This window comes from Aplidium turbinatum, chromosome 1 (genome assembly GCF_918807975.1).
Source record: "Aplidium turbinatum chromosome 1, kaAplTurb1.1, whole genome shotgun sequence".
Lineage (NCBI taxonomy): Eukaryota > Metazoa > Chordata > Ascidiacea > Aplousobranchia > Polyclinidae > Aplidium > Aplidium turbinatum.
The window spans coordinates 59933671-59956391 of record NC_137472.1 but is presented as its reverse complement, the minus strand read 5'-3'; the positions used below and the strand labels follow the sequence as shown (position 1 = coordinate 59956391).

The following is a 22721-nucleotide window of genomic DNA, read 5'->3' as shown; positions in this document are numbered from 1 at the left end:
AACTTCGGAGTCGAAGTGAAGCAGCAGTCAACAAAACTTAACTATGTACACTTTTGCTGGACTCTAGCCATGCTCAAGGCCTGATCTTGTGTTCAGACAGCCAGATGTCTGCTTTTATACTAGAGACGTTATTTGTCATTGCAGGCTTTATTCGCTGCACACGGTCCACTGTTCAAGGAACATTACAACACGTCCACTCCTTTCGAGAATATTGAAGTGTACAACTTGATTGCGGGTACAGAAACTTTTAATTTATTTCATTTGGTTGATCGACTACATTTTTTTAACTCTCTTTACTTTAAACAGTGCAGACCAGATTTTTTTTCCAAAATAATGCATCGTCAAGCACAGTTGATTCACTTCCATCATGTGTGGTTGGATAACACAATTTTAGCTTAAGGCTTTCCAATCACAAGCGAAATTTTACTCTATCAACCTCGTTGGCCGGGCCGGGGCAGTGGTTTTAAATTTCTACAATAACCAGAATTCTCACAACATATCATCCAATACTGGAACTAGCTGAATTTTTACAATTAGGAGTGAAGCATAAATAGTTTTATTAAAGGATTTCAACGTCCATGTAAAAAACTGTAAAACTTTATGTACAGTACAACTTCATCACAGCTACAAGATCAAAAAGTAAATATGACAATGCCTTACCACCATGTAACAGAAAAATTTATGTTGGTTAGTTGACACAAGATATTTTTACGATTTCTTTTTCACAGCTCTATTGGACTTGGATCCTGCTCCAAACAACGGCACATCAGGGTCTTTGAATCACGTGATGTCCAACCCAAAACCTTTGGAACCACTTCCAAGAAACACGAACCCAGATCAATGCAACCAATTTGATGAAGATAATTTGGATTCAACATGTGACAAGTGCAATGTAGGAAATGGAGTTTTCAAAAGTTTTGTTTTAATACTCTGCCTATCAAAAAGCTTCATTATAACTAAGACAGTAAGCTACATAGGACATAATGGAGACCGTCTGCTTTGTAAAACGCTGAGGAGCAACGTATTCTGCAATATATAGGCTACAGCGCTATGTAACAACATTCATTATTATTGTGTTGGCTTGGAACTTACCAATCTCAATTATTTCATTTATGTTATTGAAGCTGAATCAAGGATAGTAGATTTGAAGATTTAATTTTTCCACCATGCGGGGCAACATCCATGGTCAAAACTTTCACGAAATAAGTTCATAATTATTATCGCATAAAATTGTCTTGCTTTTTGTGGTGACTGCAGGCTAGGCTACCACAAATATCTCATGATGATCACCGTCATCCTTTCATGGTAGACTATAGCATACAATCACCATAAGAAAGCAAACAAATATTTTGTAGTATTCTAGATATCTCGGTAAGCAATCTCACAGAGTACAGGTATTTAAAAATAATTTTAAAAAAATCACTTTTATTGCAGGGAATATCCGACAAATTAGCATATCAAAGGTTGCAATTGTCTTCTGACAAAGGTTGGTCAACTTTTGTTTTAACAAAATGTAGATCAAATATTTATTCCGCATTCACGCTTGTGCAATGTGCAGTCTCGTCAAGAAAAGAATATTTTGCCTTCTTTTGCCAAATTTCAATAAGTCTTATCCGACATGGCGATATTGTTGCTAACGTTTACATTGAGCAAAAATACCATTAACTGTTATGTACGAGTATTAACTCGTATGTTTCTTGTTATTAACTCGTATGTTGCTATAGGCTGCAACCAAATGACACATTGTTCTGGTCAGTATAGACTGAGTTTTGAAGAACTTCATATACGGTACAGTAAAACTTTAAGAAGATTTCTTGATAATTTCAGAAAGTTTTTTACCCTTGCCGATTAAATAAATTAGAAGTTAAATCTTAAACAAGCAATCTACTAGTTCAAGCGTAGCAATCTTTTGCTTCTTTATTTATTTTATTTGTAAATTTTCCTTTTTCTAGTCAATGCAGCACAAGAATTACACTTTCCTTTTGGACGCCCTCAAGTGGAGCCAGCTGGTCAATTGGAACTCACTGATGACATCAGCTACTGCTTGATGACGCAATCAGATTACGTCCTGGCTTACGACAAATTGAAGAAGCTTCCGTTTTACGCAGCGTTTACGTTGAAAGACATTGTAAGTGATGGGAAGTAGGCTACATTAGAGTGTTTTCCAAGAAAACTTGATAAAATAGATTGACTCATAAACAAGCAAACTAAACTGTCATTAAAGACAAGTAGATCAGCTCAGCGGACATGTGGTACAAAGAAACCAATCTATTTTGGGGTTAATGCTTTACTTTGGTACCACAAGCCTAAGTTGTTTCTGACAAAACACAACGGTCGACTTGTCTTCGCTGAGCAACCCAACATCGGGAGTTCCCACTCTCACATGTAAGGCAACCTTGATCGACGGGTGTAAGAACTAGTCACAGTAGTTACGTGGCCAGGTGTCTGGTATTATAACCCACTTTGAGACAAAGACTGTGTGTAGCCATGATCATCGCATAAATTGTAAAAATAGATAACATATCCATCATTATCTGTGAGGTTGATCAAAACTTAGGTTAACTTTTGCGACGAGTGTGCGTTATCTGGAAGCTTTGTCAGACTACATGGACAATGACGATGATGAGGAGATAACCGGATGTTAAAACAAGGAATAGTACAAAATATTTCGAGTGTTATAGCTTGATACTTTGGATACCATCTGACGTCACAATAGCAAGAGAGAAAATATTAAATCAATACTATTGATAGCCTGCATGAAAAATTCAAGCAGCTTGTTTACAATAACATAAATAAACATACGTGTTTACAACAACACACATAGATATACAATACATGTAATGTCATATATAGGTCTATACAAATATACTTACTAACAACCGGTTCGCGGATGCCATTACAACTTTAAGAACGGGTTCGAATGAACCGGTGTGAACCTGCTGTATCCCACCATTGTTTTGTGCGCTTTTTAATAACCACGTCACAAACACTTGCGAGAAGGTTTAGACCAGGGGTCGGCAACCTACGGCCCGCGGGCCGTATCCGGCCCGCAGCATTTTTGCAAATTGTAGTTGGCGGGCCAAAACGAACATCCCATTATTTTATGCTGCCATTTGGTTTTACATAACAGAATTAAGATTACTAAATGTTATGTAAAACTTTCGCAATTTTTACTTTTCCATATTTATCCGTAACGCTCACTTGTAATCACGTAGCCTGTGTACTTATGCCGCAACAATGCTTAGTTAGGGCATTGTCGCCATTTTGAATTTCCTTGATATTCTTTCTCTGCGAACTGCATTTTAGAGAGAGCGACGTTGCAGGCCTGACAGATAGTTTGATAGATTTGAAGTTTTAAGAATTAGTTTGTTTGAAGGTTGATAATTTAGAAATATGTGTAGCTTAGGAAGCAGGAATTGGCCTTTTTAGTGACAGCCGGTCCAGTCTTTTAAATTACTTTACTTTTTAGAGTTATAATTTACTCCCAATTCCATTTTTCCGTTTTTTTCAACAAGTGATTCTTGTCTTTGAAGAATTTGCTACTTGTTAGAATCCACCAAGCATAGGAAATTATCACAAAGCGCCTTTGTACCCGCGACCTATCGATCACGGGTCGCTTTGTTATAGTAAACTAGGTTTGGGGCAAAATTTAGCTTAAGCTTGCAGAAGGTAGCATCAAGGTACTTGGCAGTTTCACCTTGAAGTCCGGTTATATTAGCCTATTTACTGCATGCTAGTTGCAGGCTACATGAGTTGCGTTAGTAATAGTCAATTAACCGATATATAGGATGCGAGTGTGGCGCCACAGACCAAACAGTAGATCATGTCGTCCATGACTGCCCAATCCATCAACCACCACATGGAACGCTTGGACTGAAGGCCCTGGATGACGAGACTGTCGAGTGGCTGATGACATCATGCCCAAACATATAGTCCGGAAGAACAGCTCATACGACGAAGAAGAACCGTATATTTAACGGCAAGTTGAGAACACAACTTACTGATGACCACTTGCAAGATGTTATGATTCTTGCCTCATCCAACCTATCACCTGACCTTCAGAAACTTTCTAGCAGGAAACAACATCAAATATCACATTAATGTTGTGCTGTCAATAAATAAAGTACTTGGTGTTTTTCGTTACCAATTGTTACTATTTTTCTTTATATTAATCTATATAAGCCTATAGTAGCTAAATATGGAGATACTCTGATAAGAACGCCAATTTTAACAATATTATGAAAAGTAAAGAAAACGGAAGTGCAAATGGAAAACTTGTACGGCCCGTTGACATCTGCGCAGTTTTGTTTTGGCCCGCGACTGAAGAAAGGTTGCCGACCCCTGGTTTAGACTTTCAGTTTGAAAACTTGTTTACTTTACAACCGATTTTTGTTTGTACTTTGCATTATGATGTACGTTAACATGATGCTCTGGAAACATTTTGCAGCAAAGGAACTTGGTATCTCCCGATCCCTGTGTACGTCCAGACCCTCGTTTGCCTCAAATGACGCTCACTTGTGATGAATTTACAAAAGACGCCAACATCAATTCTGTCAGCTTGTACCCAGGAGGTGTGAAAGCTTATAGTCAATTAGATCCATAAACACATTACTGTAACAGAAATTAATTGTTAATTTGGTTTGTATGAACTCTTGCTCTCTTTCACCAGTCCGCAATTCTAGGGGATGAGAAAGCTTAAAAATTCAACCACATCCACAAAAAAATTGTTGTAAAAGAATTTTATTAAGCAACTTTTTGTTTGAATGAAGCCTTGTTTGTGCTTTTCCGACATCCCAAATTCTTTTTTATTATGTGGCCCACATTTCACTGCAGCCATAAGCTAACAATTATTGATTACTGTATAACAATGTGCAATTATTTAGATTTTAGTCAATCAGCTCATATCTGTAAGAGCTAGGTTAGGTATTCGCTGTCTTCCTAGAATGTATCAGGCTCAAAGCCAAGTCGTTGTGAACATACAACATTCAACTTGCAAATTTCGACGTAGGGTCCTTCGCCTGTTGGAAGTGACAGAAAAACAATAAAACGCAGTCAATCAATAATTTATAAAAAATAATTTTTAACTATATTTATATTGCATTTTTAGCAAACTCAATTTTTTTAATGAGCAATCAAAATGTCTTTTCTAGAACTCTCGAACGGAGACGCTATTTATGAAGCAGCAATCCTTTCAAACAAAGTGCCGATGTACAAGTCAGCAACAAATGGTAGGCTATTACCTTGAAACAAATGAAATATTTTTGTTTAATCTATTTTGACTTCAAGGAGCCTTAACTTTGAATCTGAATCCACTGAAATCTAACCCTAACCTTAACCCTAACCCTAACCTCAAGGGCTCTTTGCTCTGAATATGAATCAACTATCTCAGAATTTCCAAAGTTCCACTTGCACGAGATGGTATTGTTCAATAGAAAGGGTTCATTATTATTATTGTTGTGCCACTGTGGAAGACAGCAAGTTAACATATTATAAACAGATAAATCATAGCAAAGTAACCAGATCGAATAAAAGCATTTGTTTGTTTGCCTTAAATTTATGTTAAATGCATAACAACTTTTAGCCACTTAGCTGTAGTGGAGCTTGTTTAGTCGTTTTGTAATTGTTTCTCTACATCTAATTTCCACACTGGTGACTAAGTTTGCATACACAGTTTGGAATTATATGGCTTTGTCACTTGCTGATTGGGCGGACCGCTACGGGGGAATAAACGTAGTCGCCGGACCGGCGTTCGATTACGACTATGACGGACTGGCCGATTCGAAACAAGTTCTAGATAGGTAAGTATGGCGTTTACTTTTTTTTCTTTCTGCTTCTTAAAGCTGTTTTTTTGGCTCATCTTTATCCAAAAGGATAGAGAAAAAATATATCGTTCGACCTGCACCTAAGCTTTAAATGATTCATTGTTGGCATTTTTAATTGGAAACCTTGATCATGACAGTCTAGTACTCTAGTATACTTATTGACTAGGATGCTCAACATCGACGTAAACCCAAACTGTTGTTGTCTGTAAATTAATCCATTAATAATGTGAAAGAAGAGCGATTCGTGCTTGAGAGCACGTGTGGGAAGTTGAAACAGAATTGTTTGATCTTTCCAGTACCAAACTAAAACGCTGCTTCTATGAACTACTTGTATTAAATCACTTTGTTCAATTTTGCAACATAACCTTTACGCATTTTATCAATTTTAGTGATGCAGTGCACTTGAACAATGACCGAACTTCTTCTCCCATACCAACTCATTATTTCTTGGTAATGAGACGATGTATGGAAGTGGGAACGCCCTTATCTGACTGTATGGAGTCAGTGAAAGACGTCGAAGTCCTTAGTTTTATCATTCCCAATTACTCCATCGAACCATGCCACACGGTAAGAAGCACATAGTGGCAGAATTCTATGAAATCGTGAAGAGTTGTTGTTATGCGGCTCAACCGCCTGCGTACTGGCGTCGGACTATTCCGCTCCAACATGCACAAATGGGGGATGGCTCCATCCGCGATTTGTGAGTGTGGCAAGGAGGAACAAACCGTAGACCACACCATCTGTAATTGCGCCATCTACCATGCGCCAAATGGTGTGCGTGGTCTGCGTGAACTGGATGACAAATCAATTAAATGGCTGCTTGACACCTGCCCAAACATCTAGACCAGGGGTTCCCACCCTTTTTTACACCGTGGCTCCTTTTTAAAATTTTGAAAAATCAATGGCCCCCCTATTTTTTCAACCTTTTGAAAAGCTTAAGAATTGTCATTTTAATTAAAAAAAACTTGTTTATACAGTAACCGGTAGATAGCATTTTTATTAAATTGTACTTTAATTCTTTTGTTATACAGTATATATAGTGTTGGAGTCAAGGCCGGATTTAGCTGATGGGGGACCCGAAGCACTTTTAGATCGGGGAGCCCACGTGCAAAAAAATTTTCGCGCCTAAATCGCGAAAAACCACCTCTACGACAGTAGCATTAATCCAGCATTGCACAACATTTTGCAGAAACTTTAAAGGCTGAAAGGAAAAAAATAACACAAAATCACATTTTTTCCAGGTAGGGGGGCCCTTCAAAAGTCGGGGGGTCCGGGGCACCTGCACCATCTGCTCCCCCCCTAAATCCGGGCCTGGTTGGAGTGGACTTAGAGATGATAAATTAAAAACATTATTATTTTTCCATGGCCCCCTTAAAAAAGGTTCATGGCCCACTAGGGGGCCATGGCCCACTAGGGGGCCATGCCCCCCTAGGTTGGGAACCCCTGATCTAGACCGTGCCGCTGCCACTTCCCAAGGGTGGTAAAAGGCAGAGCCCCTCGACCTCTGTAGTGGCGAAAAAGGTTCAAACGAAGAAGAAGTTATTATTTTTATTTGGGAATATTTTGAAATGGTTATTTTGACCAGTGCTGGATTTATGCTAATTTACACAACTTATGGATTATCTCAAAATTCTGTTGGAACAACCTTATTGTCGTACATACGGTGCTTTAAATATTTATATACTATAAAAGCATAATTTCAAAACAACGTTCTGTCATATGGGCTACTTTTCTCATTCACTACCTTGTTAACTTTCAAAGCTAACCCTTGCAACGTACCTACCAAGTATGAGTTTATATTATTGTATTTCGGAAAATATTTATAAGTTTGCAAAGTTTTATCGTAAGAAACAAACAAAAGGGCAATACACTTTTAGAATCTAGATACTTACAACTTGTAGCAATCGTGGCTTTCGATGACTGCTTGGTTGCATAGGTTCAGCATGGCGCTTTTTTATTTTTCATTACTCAAAACATCACTATGATCATGTTCAGCAGAAAATAAAGTATAATCATTAATATTATTATTGTTAATATCAATACTACTGTATTAGTATTATGTATTAGCATTGTTATTATTATAACCATACTTATATTATTATCATTGTCATTATCGTTATTATTATTGTTATGGTTGTTACTATTATCATTATTATTATAGAGCAATCAATCTGATTTTGACTGGATCCCTGGAACGCTTTTGGAGCATGTGGCTCGCTTGAGAGACGTTGAACTCATTTCAGGAATCTCATTTTTCACATCCTCCACCCATTCGGAAGCGGCCAGTCAGACTGAAATTGTGACTGCACTTCGCCAGAAGCTTTACTTACCAGAATTTACCAGCCAGTGGTTGGTGGATTTCCGACAAGGAATCAGATCCAGTGGAAATTTTGTTACTGGCAACTCATTTTATAGCTTGTTGCTGATTTTTTCAAATTCTTTGCTTCTTATGAAACTCTTCTAGTTTGATAATTCCTACATTGTTTGTACATTTATTGCTTCATGCAATGATGGTCTTTGTTTTTAATTTAAAAATAACTTTTAGTAGAATGCAATTGATTGATTAGAATTTTAGTAGAATGTTAGTCACCAAAATAAAGCACTGTAGGTCTAACCAATGATACAACCGTTTTTATCCTTCGATTCGAATGCTTCAAATTAATTTTATTCGGTTGTTTTGTGTAAAACTTTAATATCACTTTGGCGCAAACAATGTTAACTTAATTTTTTTAATCTGGTGTATATTCTTTATAAATTTAATCACCTTTTTTTATCATAGTGCTGCATCGCCGAACTAACATATAAGCCTGCTCAGTTTGCTCACTAATAGAGAAGTTAAAAGTTTGTATTGCCATTACACACCGGATATAATGTGCTACCTGCTGTAGATCAATGCATATAATGTAAATGCACTTGAAAGCAATGAGGAAAAAACCCATCTTGTTTTGCAACCAACAGTCATTGCACGGATAGTGTCAACATCTTGTAGTAAAAATTATAATTTGAGAATAAGTTGATAATGATGTGACCGTTGTGTGGGACCAGATCAATAGGTAGACCCTGCGGTGACCATTAGGCAGGCTAAGGTCCATGTGACAAACCAAGCAACAAAAGATCGACAAAGACTTAACGAGAAGCAGTCATGGTTGCAAAATGAAACTTTATGTTGTAAATTCAACCGCAGAGTAACGTAAGGTCGGCGGCGTACCCGTAAGCTTGCCCAAAATGGGTTCTCTATGGTCCATTTGATGTTTGGGTGTGCGATTTTAAACGTCAGGGGAACAATAAGTCGCAAAGTTAGTTTTGATTAACACTGTTTTCTAATGTTTTTTTTACTCTTTACAAGGTTCGAGAATGGGTAAGCTTTCCATTTTTAAGATTTAGGGCTACAAGGTAGCCATGAACTATTGCTCGGTTTAACGAAACTGTTTGCATGCTTTTTCTAGAAACTATTTAAACGTTAAATTGGAAAGAAAAGATTAAAAAAATAAACATCGAACGTTGTCTAAACTACAGGTTCTCAAAGTGGCCCTCAAACTCAAAGTTAATATCGCCCTCCTGGGGGTAATTTTAAAATTGGTGAGGGCAAAAAATTCGAAAGGAAACGAGAAAAAATTAAACCACCAACCAAGTATATTAAATGCCAAATTCCCTACCCACGCATTGCCTTGCTAAGTTCATGCCAAATCCGCCAAATCGTTGCAAAGGCTAAGCTTATACGGCTAAGGTAAAGCTTATAAGGCTAAAGGTAGGCTAAGCTTATAAGGCTAAGGTAACAATGAACCGAAAACTATACAATCTTAATGATTTCATAGAAAATCCTGTAGGCTATGCATTAGGATTAGGGGTTTAATATTTTCACCATTTTCGTTTTAAAACATCTGGGGTCAGATGTGACGAGGTTTTAGGTGGCCTAACACTCCACTATACATTTTTAAACAGAGGTGAAAATAATGTTTCCAAAGTTATAAGGAAGCAATAAATCAAAAAGTTTGAGAACTACTATTTTAAACTATAAATTCCAATCGTCTGCCAGATAAACAAATCTTTTATTGCTGTTTACAAAACTAAAACAACTGATTTTAAATCATTTCTACCATTTTGGAAGTGGTATAAAAAAGAAACTTTAGAATGTTGAACTTTCAATCTGCACATTCTAAGAAATATTTTGTTTGTTTTGTCACAATAGTAGGGTATGTTACAGCAGAAACATCTCAACAAACTGATAATCATCATTTTAGTTTGAACTCATTGTGATGCTGTAACATAGACAAGACTAAAGAGTACGGTAACCTACGTTTGTGAATTATAGATCCAACAAAACATAGAGTTGGGAGAAGCAAAAGACTATATAGTTATCGAATTAGCTTCTATATTTGGAATGCCTTTGAGTGCCGTATAAACCTACGTGCTGGTAGGTTTATGTAGAGTTTTGTAGTTAGTATCTTTTTCGTCCCGGACGCTTTAATGACGAAAAATAAAATGGTTGATTGATTGAAGACACAGCCGCATGATCATGAGCGGTTTCGAACTGATGTCCTACTGAGCGTTGTCCATGCGCTTTAACCGCCCAGTCACGCTGTCATCTTTTGTTTTTTCCGGTTTTTATGCTAAAAAAAATATTGATCACAGTCAAGGTGGAAACTTTTTCTGGTGAACATATCCAGTAGTTGCAAAACGGATACCACACTTGGAGGCAAAAAAACGTAGCCTAAGGCTTTAAATAAGCTATCGCCTCCGGAAAAGCTTGAGATATTTCATTGCAAATTCAAATCATGCCATATTATTGTAGCATACACGGAGGTCTTCATAGGCTGCGTTTGCTGCAACTAAGCTGTTGCCATTTTCCGATCTAGCAATGGGCTCTCACATTGTTGTGAGGCGATTGTTGACAAAAGTTTATGCTGCCTTGAAGTAAGATAACACAAAGCAAGCAAAAACAAAAGCATAAGCATGACCAAGATAAACTGGATGGCGATGATGAGAATGGTAGATTTAGAATGCAGCTTTTCGTCGATGAAAGATGCCAAACTCTCTTTGTCAAATCCAGCACTTTCTTCTTTTTTTTTCTCACAATGTCGTTTATCTTTTCCGAGACAAGATGCATATCTAGCAATACAGTAATAAAAACGACATATTACTTTTCTATCTTTATGACAACATAATGAAGCAGTATTAGGACCAAATTATTCTCTCAATGGCTCTGGTGGTAAATTTTAAAATCAAAGTGATATTCGATGAACTTGCGAGTCATGCAATGACATGCACATTATGATGTCATAATAACACAATAGCTATACAACAGATCCCATAAAGCAGAATATGGAGATATCGAAACAGCTGCTCTTTATTAGACTTCAATATTGAGCACCTCTACAAGACATAGTGCCTGATCTCGGTGGGTGTGGAACCAAAAACCTTCCGGAGTTCCGGTCATTTTTACCTTCAGACGCTTTTACTACGTCACTATACGCCTTCGCTAACCAGCTGGTAAAAGAAAATTTATATGGACTACTTTATTGTTGAACTACTTTTTTCCAAGCTAAACCACTAGGTCAGGGGTTACCAACCTTTTTTGCATGCGGGCCATTTTGGCAGTAAGGAGAGCTGTGGCGGGCCGCACTAATAAAATTTTAGGTAATAAAATTGACTCTTATGCCAGAAAAGAACGCATGTCGTATCCAGCGTTACATGTTGTTAATATTTGTCTTAGAATACCGCAGCAACAAAATTAGTCGAACAACGCTACTGCCAGACCAAACAACACGTTTGACTTCTTTAACTTAACTTTAAAGGCAATCGAAAGGGCGCCGGTTCGATATCGCTCAAGAGCATGCGGCTGCGTCTTTGGCAGGACACTTAAAGGCATGCCTGAAGGTGGACACGAAGATTGGCTTCCTTACCTTCCCGTCCACTTAATCTAAATCTTCAACCACCAGGTGAAAGCCTGGATACGACAAAAAAACTTCTTTAACAATGCCTAATAAACGAGGCCATTTGTTTTGCACATTTATAGCGAGACGAGCGGTTTCATCAGAACATTCATCGCCAAGCAAGAGTGGTGTTGTCACTTCGCTTCTCAAAAGATATCTTACAATTAACAATTACAGTAAACAAGGAAATGTTTGACACATCGCAATACAGGCAACAATAGTGATCTGCAAACATATCAGCAAAAAATAGGCTCCAATAACAGGGAGAAAGAAACCAGGCACCATGAAACAAACGCTTGTGGAAATCACCGAAAAAACGTTTCTATCGTAATTCATGAACAGTCTTCCCTCTAAAAAGCAATAAGTTGGTTTTTCATTCTTTTTGTGAGAGTCCATAAAACCGTCTTTCTTTGATTATAGGCTACACAACTGTCATTTGCGGTGCTTATCAGCATGGCAAGAATTGTTGATAACAACATTTTGCAGTAGGCTACTGTACTAACCTAAATATTTTCATAATACAACAAGAAAAAGTCTTTAAACTTATATATAATATTTTCCTATTTATTATAAATTGAGTTGGCACACCGACCTGTATTTTGCCAACAAAAGCTTGCATAACGTGAACACTGCTCGTGAAACACAATAACGGTGAAGCGCACACTAGTGTTTACATGACATTTACAAGCTTAAAATAAGCAACCCTATGCTTGCAGTGTGGCTGGACATCGCATTGGAATAACTTTAAGCGACCCCCTTCCCAGAAAGTATCTTTTGCCTTCATGGGTTTTATAACTCCTCAAGAAAAGTATTTTTGGTTATATTTGTACGCTGATACCTTCCGCGGGCCGTACGTAACAGCGTGGCGGGCCGCCAGTTGGTGACCCCTGCACTAGGTCATTCTTAACGTTTTGAAACATAATATACTAGACCAGGGGTTGCACAAATGCCTGCAGTTAGCATGCTTCCTTGATTACTTCTGCACTCCTTTTGTCACGTGTACTCCGCGAGGCAGTACTCTGTTTTATTCGTATCATTTCATTCTGGCAGGCTAGCGAACAACAGCTTCTTTTGTTCTAGTTCTAGTGTTGAGTTTAACAATCTTACGTTGTGTATTTTGTTGCAGAAATTGCGATTCGATCATTTTTCTTTTGTTAATACATTCAAGAAAAATAACCGTCTTTGTTCATGATCGAATCGCAATAGGATAAGGTTAATTTAAAGAAATTTGTGGAATGGTGGTGATAACATGCGCCTTTCCCAACTGTAATTTTGAAACAGCCGACGTGCCCGAAGCGGTTGCTTGTGTGGTGCTGCAAAGTCACACGTACAGTCATGCTGCTACGACGCGCAACGCTCCAGCGCCCGTAAACCTTGGCCCGAAGCTAAATCGACCTACTGTAGATATTGGAGTTTCTCCAGAAGAATGGAGCGTGTTCACCAGAAGATGGAAGGCTTTTAAAGAAGGTTGCAGCATTTCTGATGAAGCAGCTTCAGTCCAGTTATTTCAATGTACCGGCCAAGCCCTAGGGGACAGCCTTCTCCAAGCTGACGCTGAGACAGTGAGCAAACCTGTAGATGAACTTTTGCTTGCAATGCAACAACTGGCCGTTATACCTGTCGCCACAGGGGTGTTACGGTCAGAGTTTATGGCGATGCACCAAAGGCGCGACGAAAAATTTCGCGCTTTTGCAGCTCGTGCTCGAGGAAAAGCGGATATATGTGCGTTCACTACGAAATGTTCCTGCGGGCTGAAAGTTAGTTATACAGATCACATGATCCGCGACACACTACTCAGTGGAATTTCGGACAGTGAGATTCGTCGCGAAATGATGGGAATGGACAAAGTATTGTCGATTCCCATCAACGATATCATCGCCCTTGTCGAGATTAAAGAAATGGCTCGCAATGCGGTACCATCTCATGACGTTTCGGCAGTGTCGACGTTCAAGCGCAAGAAAAGCCAAAGCCCTATTCCAAGAGACCGTGGACACATCCAGGCAGCACCTTCCTCTCCCAATTGGTCACAAAAAACTCACTGCCCTAAATGCAATAGATTATTCAATCGTTACAGAGAAGGCCCCAGAGGTTGGAACACTACGCCTTATTCCCTTTGTCTCGAATGCTTTCGGTCATCTCGTCATAAAAACAAATGGGGCGCTCCTCCTAAAGATGCATCAGTCGGAGCACTCTGTGTAGCACCTACTGTACCTCAAATAGGCACATTTGCCTCAACACAAACTGACATCGCAGCCCGAGACCCAATGTTCTCAACAATTCGTGGTCCTCACCACACATTCCAAAAAGGGCATTGGACACCATCCCGCATGCGAGAACATCCCACAGTTCGGGTAGACATAACTATGGATGACTCATGTCATCAAGGCAGGTACACTAGCGTGATAGCACAAGTAACAGCAATCGCAGATACTGGTGCCCAAATAAATGTATGGTCACTGAAGAACTTTGTGCAATCCGGCTTTGGACAAGAGACCCTTGTACCCGCACCAAACCTAATAGCTGCAAATCGCTCTACTATTTCCATTACAGGAGCATTTCGTGCCATCATTCGGGGTACAGCGCACGGCTGCAATGTTGAACGTCGGTGCATGATTTACATCAGTCCAGACGTTGACAAGTTATACTTATCTCATGACACACTATTGCATTTAGGTGCCCTACCCCCGAAGTTCCCAACTCTAGGGGAACATCAGATCAAGCAAGAAATGGCGCACAATCTTATCGAACCAGAAATCAACGTCGTCAGACTTGTCAACGGTGGATGCACATTACCCAGCAAGCAACTGGAGTCGTGCACTTGCCCTCAACGTGGTGCAGTTCCAGCTCCCCCAACCAAGCTTCCGTTCCCATGCACACCTGAAAACAATGACAAGATGGCAAACTGGCTACTCCAGAGGTACGCCGCATCCACTTTCAACACTTGCCCGCACCGCGCGCTACATTGTATGGCTGGTCCTCCCATAGAAATACATGTTGACCCCAACGCGAAACCAGTGGCCGTTCATACACCAGCGTCTATCCCCTTGCATTGGCAAGAAAAAGTACACGCTGATCTCCTCCGCGACGAGGCTCTGGGAATCCTTGAAAAAGTCCCCCACGGCGAACCCACCACATGGTGTCATCGCATGGTTATCACACGCAAAAATGATGGCTCACCACGCCGTACTGTCGACCTGTCCCCCTTAAACAAATTCTGCCAGAGAGAAACCTTCGCCTCCGAAGCTCCATTCCAGCTGTCCCGTCGTGTCCCCGGAAACACTTGGAAATCGGTGACTGACGCATGGAACGGCTATCACAGTGTTCCACTGCGTCCTTCTGATCGGCATCTCACAACTTTCATCACTCCCTTTGGAAGATGGCGCTACACTAGGGCACCGCAAGGATTCCTATCCTCTGGGGATGGCTACAATCGCCGTTTCAATACCGTATTAACTGATTTTGTGCGCAAAGAACGCTGTGTCGACGACACAGTGTTCTATGATAGCCAACTGGAGGAACATTGGTGGCGAACCATAAAATTCCTCACTTTAGTGGGACGGGCGGGCATTGTCCTTAACCCTGACAAGTTTCAATTTGCCCAACGCACCGTAGATTTCGCTGGATTCCGTATCTCAGAAGCAATGGTCGAGCCCCTCCCTAAATACTTGCTCGCCATCCAAGAATTTCCAGTCCCGAATAATATCACAGACATACGCAGCTGGTTCGGATTAATCAACCAAGTAGGAAACTATGCTCAACTGCGTGACCTAATGGCACCGTTCAAGCCGTTCCTTAGCCCAAAGCATAAGTTCGAATGGTCTCAGGAGCTGGATTCCGCATTTGCCGCCTCCAAATCGGCAATCGTTGATGCTATTCGCCATGGGGTAGAAATCTTTGACCCCTGCCGTCGAACATGTTTGCGCCCTGACTGGTCCAACAAAGGCATCGGATATTTCCTTCTCCAAAAACATTGCGTATGTGCTTCCACTATACCGGACTGCTGCTCATCAGGTTGGAAAGTGACTCTTGCAGGATCCCGATTCCTCTCATCGGCCGAACGACGTTATGCTCCCATAGAAGGCGAAGCCCTAGCAGTTGCGTGGGGCCTAGAACAGACAAAGTATTTTACGCAAGGCTGTGATAATTTGGTTATTGTAACGGATCATAAGCCATTGGTAAAAATATTCGGTGACCGTACGTTGGACGAAATCACTAACACTCGCCTGTTTCGTTTAAAACAGCGTACACTAATGTGGCGCTTTGATATCGCACACTTACCTGGCACAACCAACTGCGCAGCCGATGCTGCCTCACGTCACCCAGTATCATGCGATCTCATTGCTGTAGCGTCGTGTGCAGAAAATAATGTAGCAGAAATGGCGCTGGTTACTGCCATACAGGCAGATGCCGCCCATGCCTTTTGCTTGCAATGGCCTGAAATCGTTCGGGAAACAGCCGCCGATCCAAACCTTAGCAAGTTAATGGTAGCTATTGAAACGGGATTCACCTTTCCCAACACCGGCGACATTCGCCCATATCTCCCCTATCGTGACGGGTTCTTTGTTGAAGACGACGTTATTCTATATCATGATCGTATTGTTGTACCACCATCGCTTAGGCCTAGAGTACTCTCAACGTTGCATGCTGGTCATCAAGGTGTGTCTGCCATGGAACGCCGGGCACGTGCTATAGTATTTTGGCCCGGTATGACTAATGATATCCATGCTATTCGTGACTCGTGTACTTCATGTAATCGTAATGCTCCATCTCAAGCAGCTCCTCCCCCGACGCCATGTGATCCCCCAGCTACACCATTTGAGAAAATTTTTGCAGATTATTTTGACTATGGGGGCCGTCACTTTTTGGTCATTGGGGACAGATTCTCTGGGTGGTCGGATGTATTTGCCACGCCATCAGGATCGAGTGCCGCAGGAGCAGCTGCTTTGACTCAACTCTTGCGCTCGTACTTTGCCACGTTTGGTGTTCCTGAGGAAATATCTACAGATGGGGGTCCCGAATTTACGGCTGCCGTTACTGAACTCTTTCTTAAAAATTGGGGTGTGCAGCACCGCATATCGTCATCTTACTTCCCTCAATCTAATGGTCGAGCTGAGGTGGCTGTCAAAACTGTAAAACGCTTGCTCATGACTAATGTGAGCCCCAACGGAGACCTGAACAACGATTCCTTCTTACGTGCATTGTTACAGTTGCGAAACACACCTGATCCTGACTGTGACATCTCTCCAGCAGAGATCGTGTTCGGTCACCCTCTGCGCGACGCATTCGGTTTTGTAAACCGCCTAGTCAAGTTCTCCAATCGTCACATTCGTCGTACATGGCGGGATACATGGAAGGCAAAGGAAGACGCCCTTCGCCTGCGAGCTGGTCGAACCGATAAGGCGCTGTCTCAGCATACTCGTCCTTTACGTACCTTACAATGTGGAAAACGCGTATTTATCCAAAACCAAAACGGCAACTATCCTCGAAAATGGGACAAAGTGGGAATGGTTGTCGAAACGTTGCCGCATGACAAATATGTAGTGAAAGTTGACGGGTCGGGCAGAATCACAAAACGGAATCGACGTTTCTTGCGAGTAATTCCACATACTAAAGCATGTGCCGATCCCATCCCTCCTCAACCAAACATCATTGCTCACCCACAGAGCCTCCCATCATCTTCTTTTGCCCAGCCTCCTGAAACGGACTACTGCCCTCCCCACCCTCCGCATCACGAAATAGGCCCTAGCCCAGAAATTGGAGAATCTCCGATGTTGCTTCTCGATGCAGATCACAGTCCGCCCGCACTCACCTGCCCGACACCAGCCTCAAGCCCGAAGCTTTGTGAGCCACAGCACTCACCTGAACCTCCAAAGCAGCCGCTACCTTTCGATTCAGTGGAACCAACCGAACCCACAAGTGGAGTCCCTCACATTGAAAAATCGCCTGTTTTGCGCCGTTCCACGCGGTCCCGACGGCCGGCATTGGATTTAGACGCATCCTCTGGTCAATGGGTAATCAAGGGGTCGAGCTCGTAAGTCTACAGTTTCGCCTTACGAGCTGGGGGGGATGCACAAATGCCTGCAGTTAGCATGCTTCCTTGATTACTTCTGCACTCCTTTTGTCACGTGTACTCCGCGAGGCAGTACTCTGTTTTATTCGTATCATTTCATTCTGGCAGGCTAGCGAACAACAGCTTCTTTTGTTCTAGTTCTAGTGTTGAGTTTAACAATCTTACGTTGTGTATTTTGTTGCAGAAATTGCGATTCGATCATTTTTCTTTTGTTAATACATTCAAGAAAAATAACCGTCTTTGTTCAGGGGTCACCAACTGGCGGCCCGCATGCGGCCCGCCACGCTGTATCGCTGCGGCCCAAGGAAGGTATCAGCGTACAAGTATAACCAAAAATACTTTTCTTGAGGGAGTTAAAGAGCACGAAGGCAAAAAATACTTTCCGGGAAGCATATTTTCGCTTTGCATACGATTCCACCGACCGACCAATCAGATTATAGTTCTAGATGGGGGTGGCTTAAAGCTATTCCAATGCGATGTCCAGCCACACTGTCCCAGTGGTTGATTAAAACGTCTGTTTTCGAGTTTCGAAAATGTCTGTGAGCATAGGGTAGCTTATTTTAAGTTTGTAAATGTCATGTAAACACTAGTGTGCGTTTCACCGTTATTGTGTTTCCCGAGCAGTGTTCTCTTTATGCAAGTTTTTGTTGGCAAAATAGGTCGGTGTGCCAACTCAATTGATAATAGATTGGCAAAATATTATATATAAATTTAAGACTTTTTCTGATTGTATTATGAAAATATTTAGCTTAGTACTGCAAAATGTTTTTTTTTTTTACAAAGAAAGAAATATGGAACGCTTCACGATTTTGCGTGTCATCCTTGCGCAGGGACATTTGCGTGTCATCCTTGCGCAGGGACATTTGCGTGTCATCCTTGCCCATGCTAATCTGCTCTGTATCGTTCCAATTTTAGTATATCTACTCAGTGTTTTTTTTAAGGTGTTTTGGGGGACCGAAACGGTCCCCCAAATTTCTCCAGCGGTTTCCCAAAATTTGGACTTGCAACTACAGTAGAAAAGTAATGGTTGTTTCTCGCTATGTCTTGTCGATAATATGAATATAGCCTACGATCAATAGTTCACGTCCGGAAAAAAAAAATAAGTGGAGGTACAGCTAACAGCTGAATCAAAGAGTTATTCACCAGTGACGATCGGTGAGGGAAAGCAAGGAAAGCAGTGCTTACCTGAGCGAAAACTATGCAAAGTATAATGATTGAATTCTAGGTTTAACTTCTTATTATTTTTATCATGTCTATTTTAACTTGAAAATTACTGTATTCGTGACTAGAATTACTCGTAACGCTAGTGAGTAGTCTAAATCCTCACCAAACCGCATGTCTTGCCTATAAATGCCAATTAACGCAAACGCTTCTGTCAGAAACAATCACTGAGGCTCCAAGGTAAGCAACTATCAAACTTGCTTACCCAAATTCAAAAATGTCAAAAAACGCCTTCGTTTTATCCAATCATCACTCGTTTTGCAAAACGTCAACAGCTGCTTAGCCAATCAGATGTGTTATGGTGAGACCAGGTGAGTCTTGCTTTCCCAGTGACGTCAATGCATACATTCGCTAGAGCGGCTAGACTAACTCGTCAGAATGGTGCTCGTCACGGTACACCGCACAAGCATCATAATGCCGAAATAATTGTTGCTGTTTTTTGATGTCTCCTCGCCATGTACTGTACTTTAGCCTACTAGCTTTCATAGTCATGCCTTTGCCCTTTTTACAGCGTTGATGTAACGTTACTTCGCCAATGAACGTTCAGGTGCGGGTGCAATATTTAGTTTGTTAAGCTTCTATACGCAGGAGGCAAACTTATCCAGCTTTTTGTACAAATTGCTTGCGGTTGTAATGTTTAGACCTAAGTGTTAGTTTTTGTAGTGTAGGCCTAACTGAATATCTCAGAATGAATATTCATGACGAATTAAATATTTAGACAACTATTATTCCATGTCTAACACTGGATTTTGGTCCTGCAACGTTAAAATTAAGATTGTTCATGACTTCTAAACATTAAATGGATGTATGATCACGACAAAGGCGAAGCACAATTTGACAGATTTTTATGTTTGATTTGTTTTGAAAATGCTCTCAGAGCGCACCAAATTGGAAGTGTTTTTCAAAAATTTCTGGGGGAGGCCCCCCATACCCCCCGCTGGAAGTGTTGCCTTCGGCAACACGCCTTTGGGCTTCGCCCGACGGTTACGCCCTTCGTGCCTAGGCCTACTACCTTGCTGCAGCATATTTACAAGTTGCTTTCCCAACGGTTTAAGCCACCGAACGTCACTGTTATTCACAAAAGAAGTGCACCTTCGATACTCGTCAATGTTTATTTCTGATTCATGGCGCATGATGATCAGTTTTTACGTGTGGAAACATAACAAGCAGAAGCCAACAAGCACACTTTGTGTGATTGTGCAGCAAACTTGTTTGGCGGCCGTGTTGGGCAGGCTGTTTGGTCGCTGTCACAATCATTTAAGCTGTGCCTTGTCGAATAATTCATTTTATGTTGCGTTGATTGTATGTAGTTATGGCTATTTTTTGGTATTTAAATGAAACACTTGCGGTCTCTTAAAACTACTTAGCGGTCACCCAAACCAAATCTTAAAAAAAAACCTGTATCTACTGACGATGCAAGCTCTGCAAAATGTTGTTAATCAACAAATTCTTTTCACGCTGATAAGCATCGCAAGTGACAGTTGTCTATAACAAAAGAAAGACGGTTTTATAGACTCTCACAAAAAGGATGAAAAACCAACTCATTGCTTTTTTAAAGGGAAGACTGTTCATAAATTACGATAGAATTACGATTCTTGGGTGATTTCCATAAGCATTTGTTTCATGGTGCCTGGTTTCTTTTTTTCTGTTTTTGGAGCCTATTTTTCGCTGATATGTTTGCAGATCACTATTGTTGCCTGTATTGCGATGTGTCAAACATATCGTCACGACCTACTAGAACACGGCCAAATATGTTGCTATTTGAGGAAATTTCTAAGAGTCTGAATTGTTACAATCATAGCTATGATAAACCTGTCATCTTCCCATTACCAGAAGTAAGTAAAATAAGCACTATTTGCACCTAGACATATGTTTGGTTTGTTTAACCGGAGATTAGGTATGTACATTGAGCACAGTTTACACAATAATAATGTAATATGTAAGACTTTTCAACTGCACCCTGGAGGTAGTATCGTTTGGTGTAATTGCATGTTCCATTTAAAATATCAAGGATTTTTTGTGGATTCTATGTTGTAAGCTGTTCATTTGATGTGTCAATTTTAATTTTATTTTGTTTGTTTTTAGCCAAGTTTAGTTTTGCAAGTAAAATATGGCTATTGGCGAAAGATCCTGCTTTACAAAAAAAACCTAACGACGTATGATGAGACTACCTCCAGGATGCAGTTGGAAAGTCTTACATATTTTACATTATTATTGCATAAATTGTGCGTAACATACATATCTAATCTCTGGCAAAACAAGCCAACAATATGTCTAGATACAAATGTTGCTTGTTTTACATACTTCTGTAAGTGGGAAAATGACAGGTTTGTCATGGCTATGATTGTAACAATTCAGACTCTTAGAAATTTTTCCAAATAGCAACATATTTGGCCGTGTTTTAGTAGGCCGTGGTATCCTTGTTTACTGAAATTGTTAATTGCAAGATATCTTTTGTGAAGTTAAGTGACAACACCACTCTTGCTTGGCGATGAATATTCTGATGAAACCGCTCGCTTCGCTATAAGTGCGCAAAACAAGTAGCCCCATTTATTAGGCATTGTTAAAAAAAGTCAACAGTGGTGTAAAAGGAGCTTGGCCTGGCAGTAGCGTTGTTCGATTAATTTTGTTGCTGCGGTATTCTAATATAAATATGAACAACATGTAACGCTGGATACTGGGTACGAAATGCGTTCTTCTCTAGCATAAGAGTCAACCTACCTAACATTTTATTAGTGCGGCTCGCCACAGCTCTCCATAGTGCCAAAGTGGCCAGCATGGAAAAAAGGCTGGTGACCCCTGTACTAGACAATCGACATTGTTTTGTCACTATAAGCATTAAAGTTGTAACAGTTTGTATCAATAAACGTTGAGACGAAGTAGGTCTATAGTAGCGTTAGATCTATCCTGCTTAAACCGAATTATAAACGATGATCTCACTCAGTCTTTTATTCTGAAATTTTTACTGTGACGTAAGTTTTCCAACAAGGAATAAAGCAAACACTCAATGATAAAATTACAAAGATTTTGGTCCCTCAAATATTTTTACAGTAGTGACAAATTTGTGCTAAAGTCTATTGAAAAAGGGTTTTTAATCACTAAATGAATTATATAATGTCCCCACCTCATAACGTAAGCAATGTAACTCTGTTGATGGACTCCGTGAATGAGATGAGCCATTGGGCCTTGGGCCATAATAGCCACGTCCTCCCCAGCATGGGTTGCATAACTAAGTGTCACAGCACTTTGCTGGTGAAAATCTTTGTCACCTACACAAACCAAACATGATATCAGTAATCCGTGGTTTCATGTAGCGCTATATTGCTCCTCAGCGCTTTACAAACCAAACAGTAGCCTATCAGTGCAGCTGTTAAGAGGCGAAACCGAGCTACATTACTGTCCTGAATCCATTCCTTTTGCTACTCAGCCTAGCAGAAACAAGGTTCAGTGTAAAGTTTAGAAAGCCTTTGGTATGACACGACAAGGCATCGAACCCATGCGTAACGATTGCGCAAAACATCAAAGAAGCAATACACAATTTGTATGTAATAACAACTACTTTTTTTTTAGTAATTTCAATGGTTACTTTAGTCTCTACCAAAAAAGTATTAAGCCATGTTAAAATTTTATGTCAGCATTTTTGGATCGCTTTGTAAAAACTAAAAAACTTATTGG

General features: G+C 40.4%; 2 protein-coding genes and 1 pseudogene across 2 annotated transcripts in view; 1 reads left to right on the top strand and 2 right to left on the bottom strand.

Annotated features, from left to right (window-relative positions):
- LOC145767988 (venom phosphodiesterase 2-like) overlaps window positions 1-8838 on the top strand; it is a 34347-nt gene extending 25509 nt beyond the window's left edge. Inside the window, exons 15-23 of the mRNA XM_082579541.1 lie at window positions 145-235; window positions 729-892; window positions 1435-1486; window positions 1953-2128; window positions 4448-4571; window positions 5151-5228; window positions 5672-5798; window positions 6212-6389; window positions 7984-8838. Of these exons, the coding sequence (XP_082435667.1) occupies window positions 145-235; window positions 729-892; window positions 1435-1486; window positions 1953-2128; window positions 4448-4571; window positions 5151-5228; window positions 5672-5798; window positions 6212-6389; window positions 7984-8286 (1293 nt within the window). The 3' untranslated portion in view covers window positions 8287-8838. The remainder of the gene's footprint in view (window positions 1-144; window positions 236-728; window positions 893-1434; window positions 1487-1952; window positions 2129-4447; window positions 4572-5150; window positions 5229-5671; window positions 5799-6211; window positions 6390-7983) is intronic.
- Window positions 8839-9854: 1016 nt separating this feature from the next.
- Window positions 9855-22721, bottom strand: part of LOC145773063 (alkaline phosphatase-like) — a 29280-nt gene continuing 16413 nt past the window's right edge. Inside the window, exons 10-11 of the mRNA XM_082584776.1 lie at window positions 22171-22315; window positions 9855-10931 (exon numbers count right to left, since the gene is read on the bottom strand). Of these exons, the coding sequence (XP_082440902.1) occupies window positions 10652-10931; window positions 22171-22315 (425 nt within the window). The 3' untranslated portion in view covers window positions 9855-10651. The remainder of the gene's footprint in view (window positions 10932-22170; window positions 22316-22721) is intronic.
- Window positions 18611-18756, bottom strand: LOC145784934 (U6 spliceosomal RNA; annotated as a pseudogene).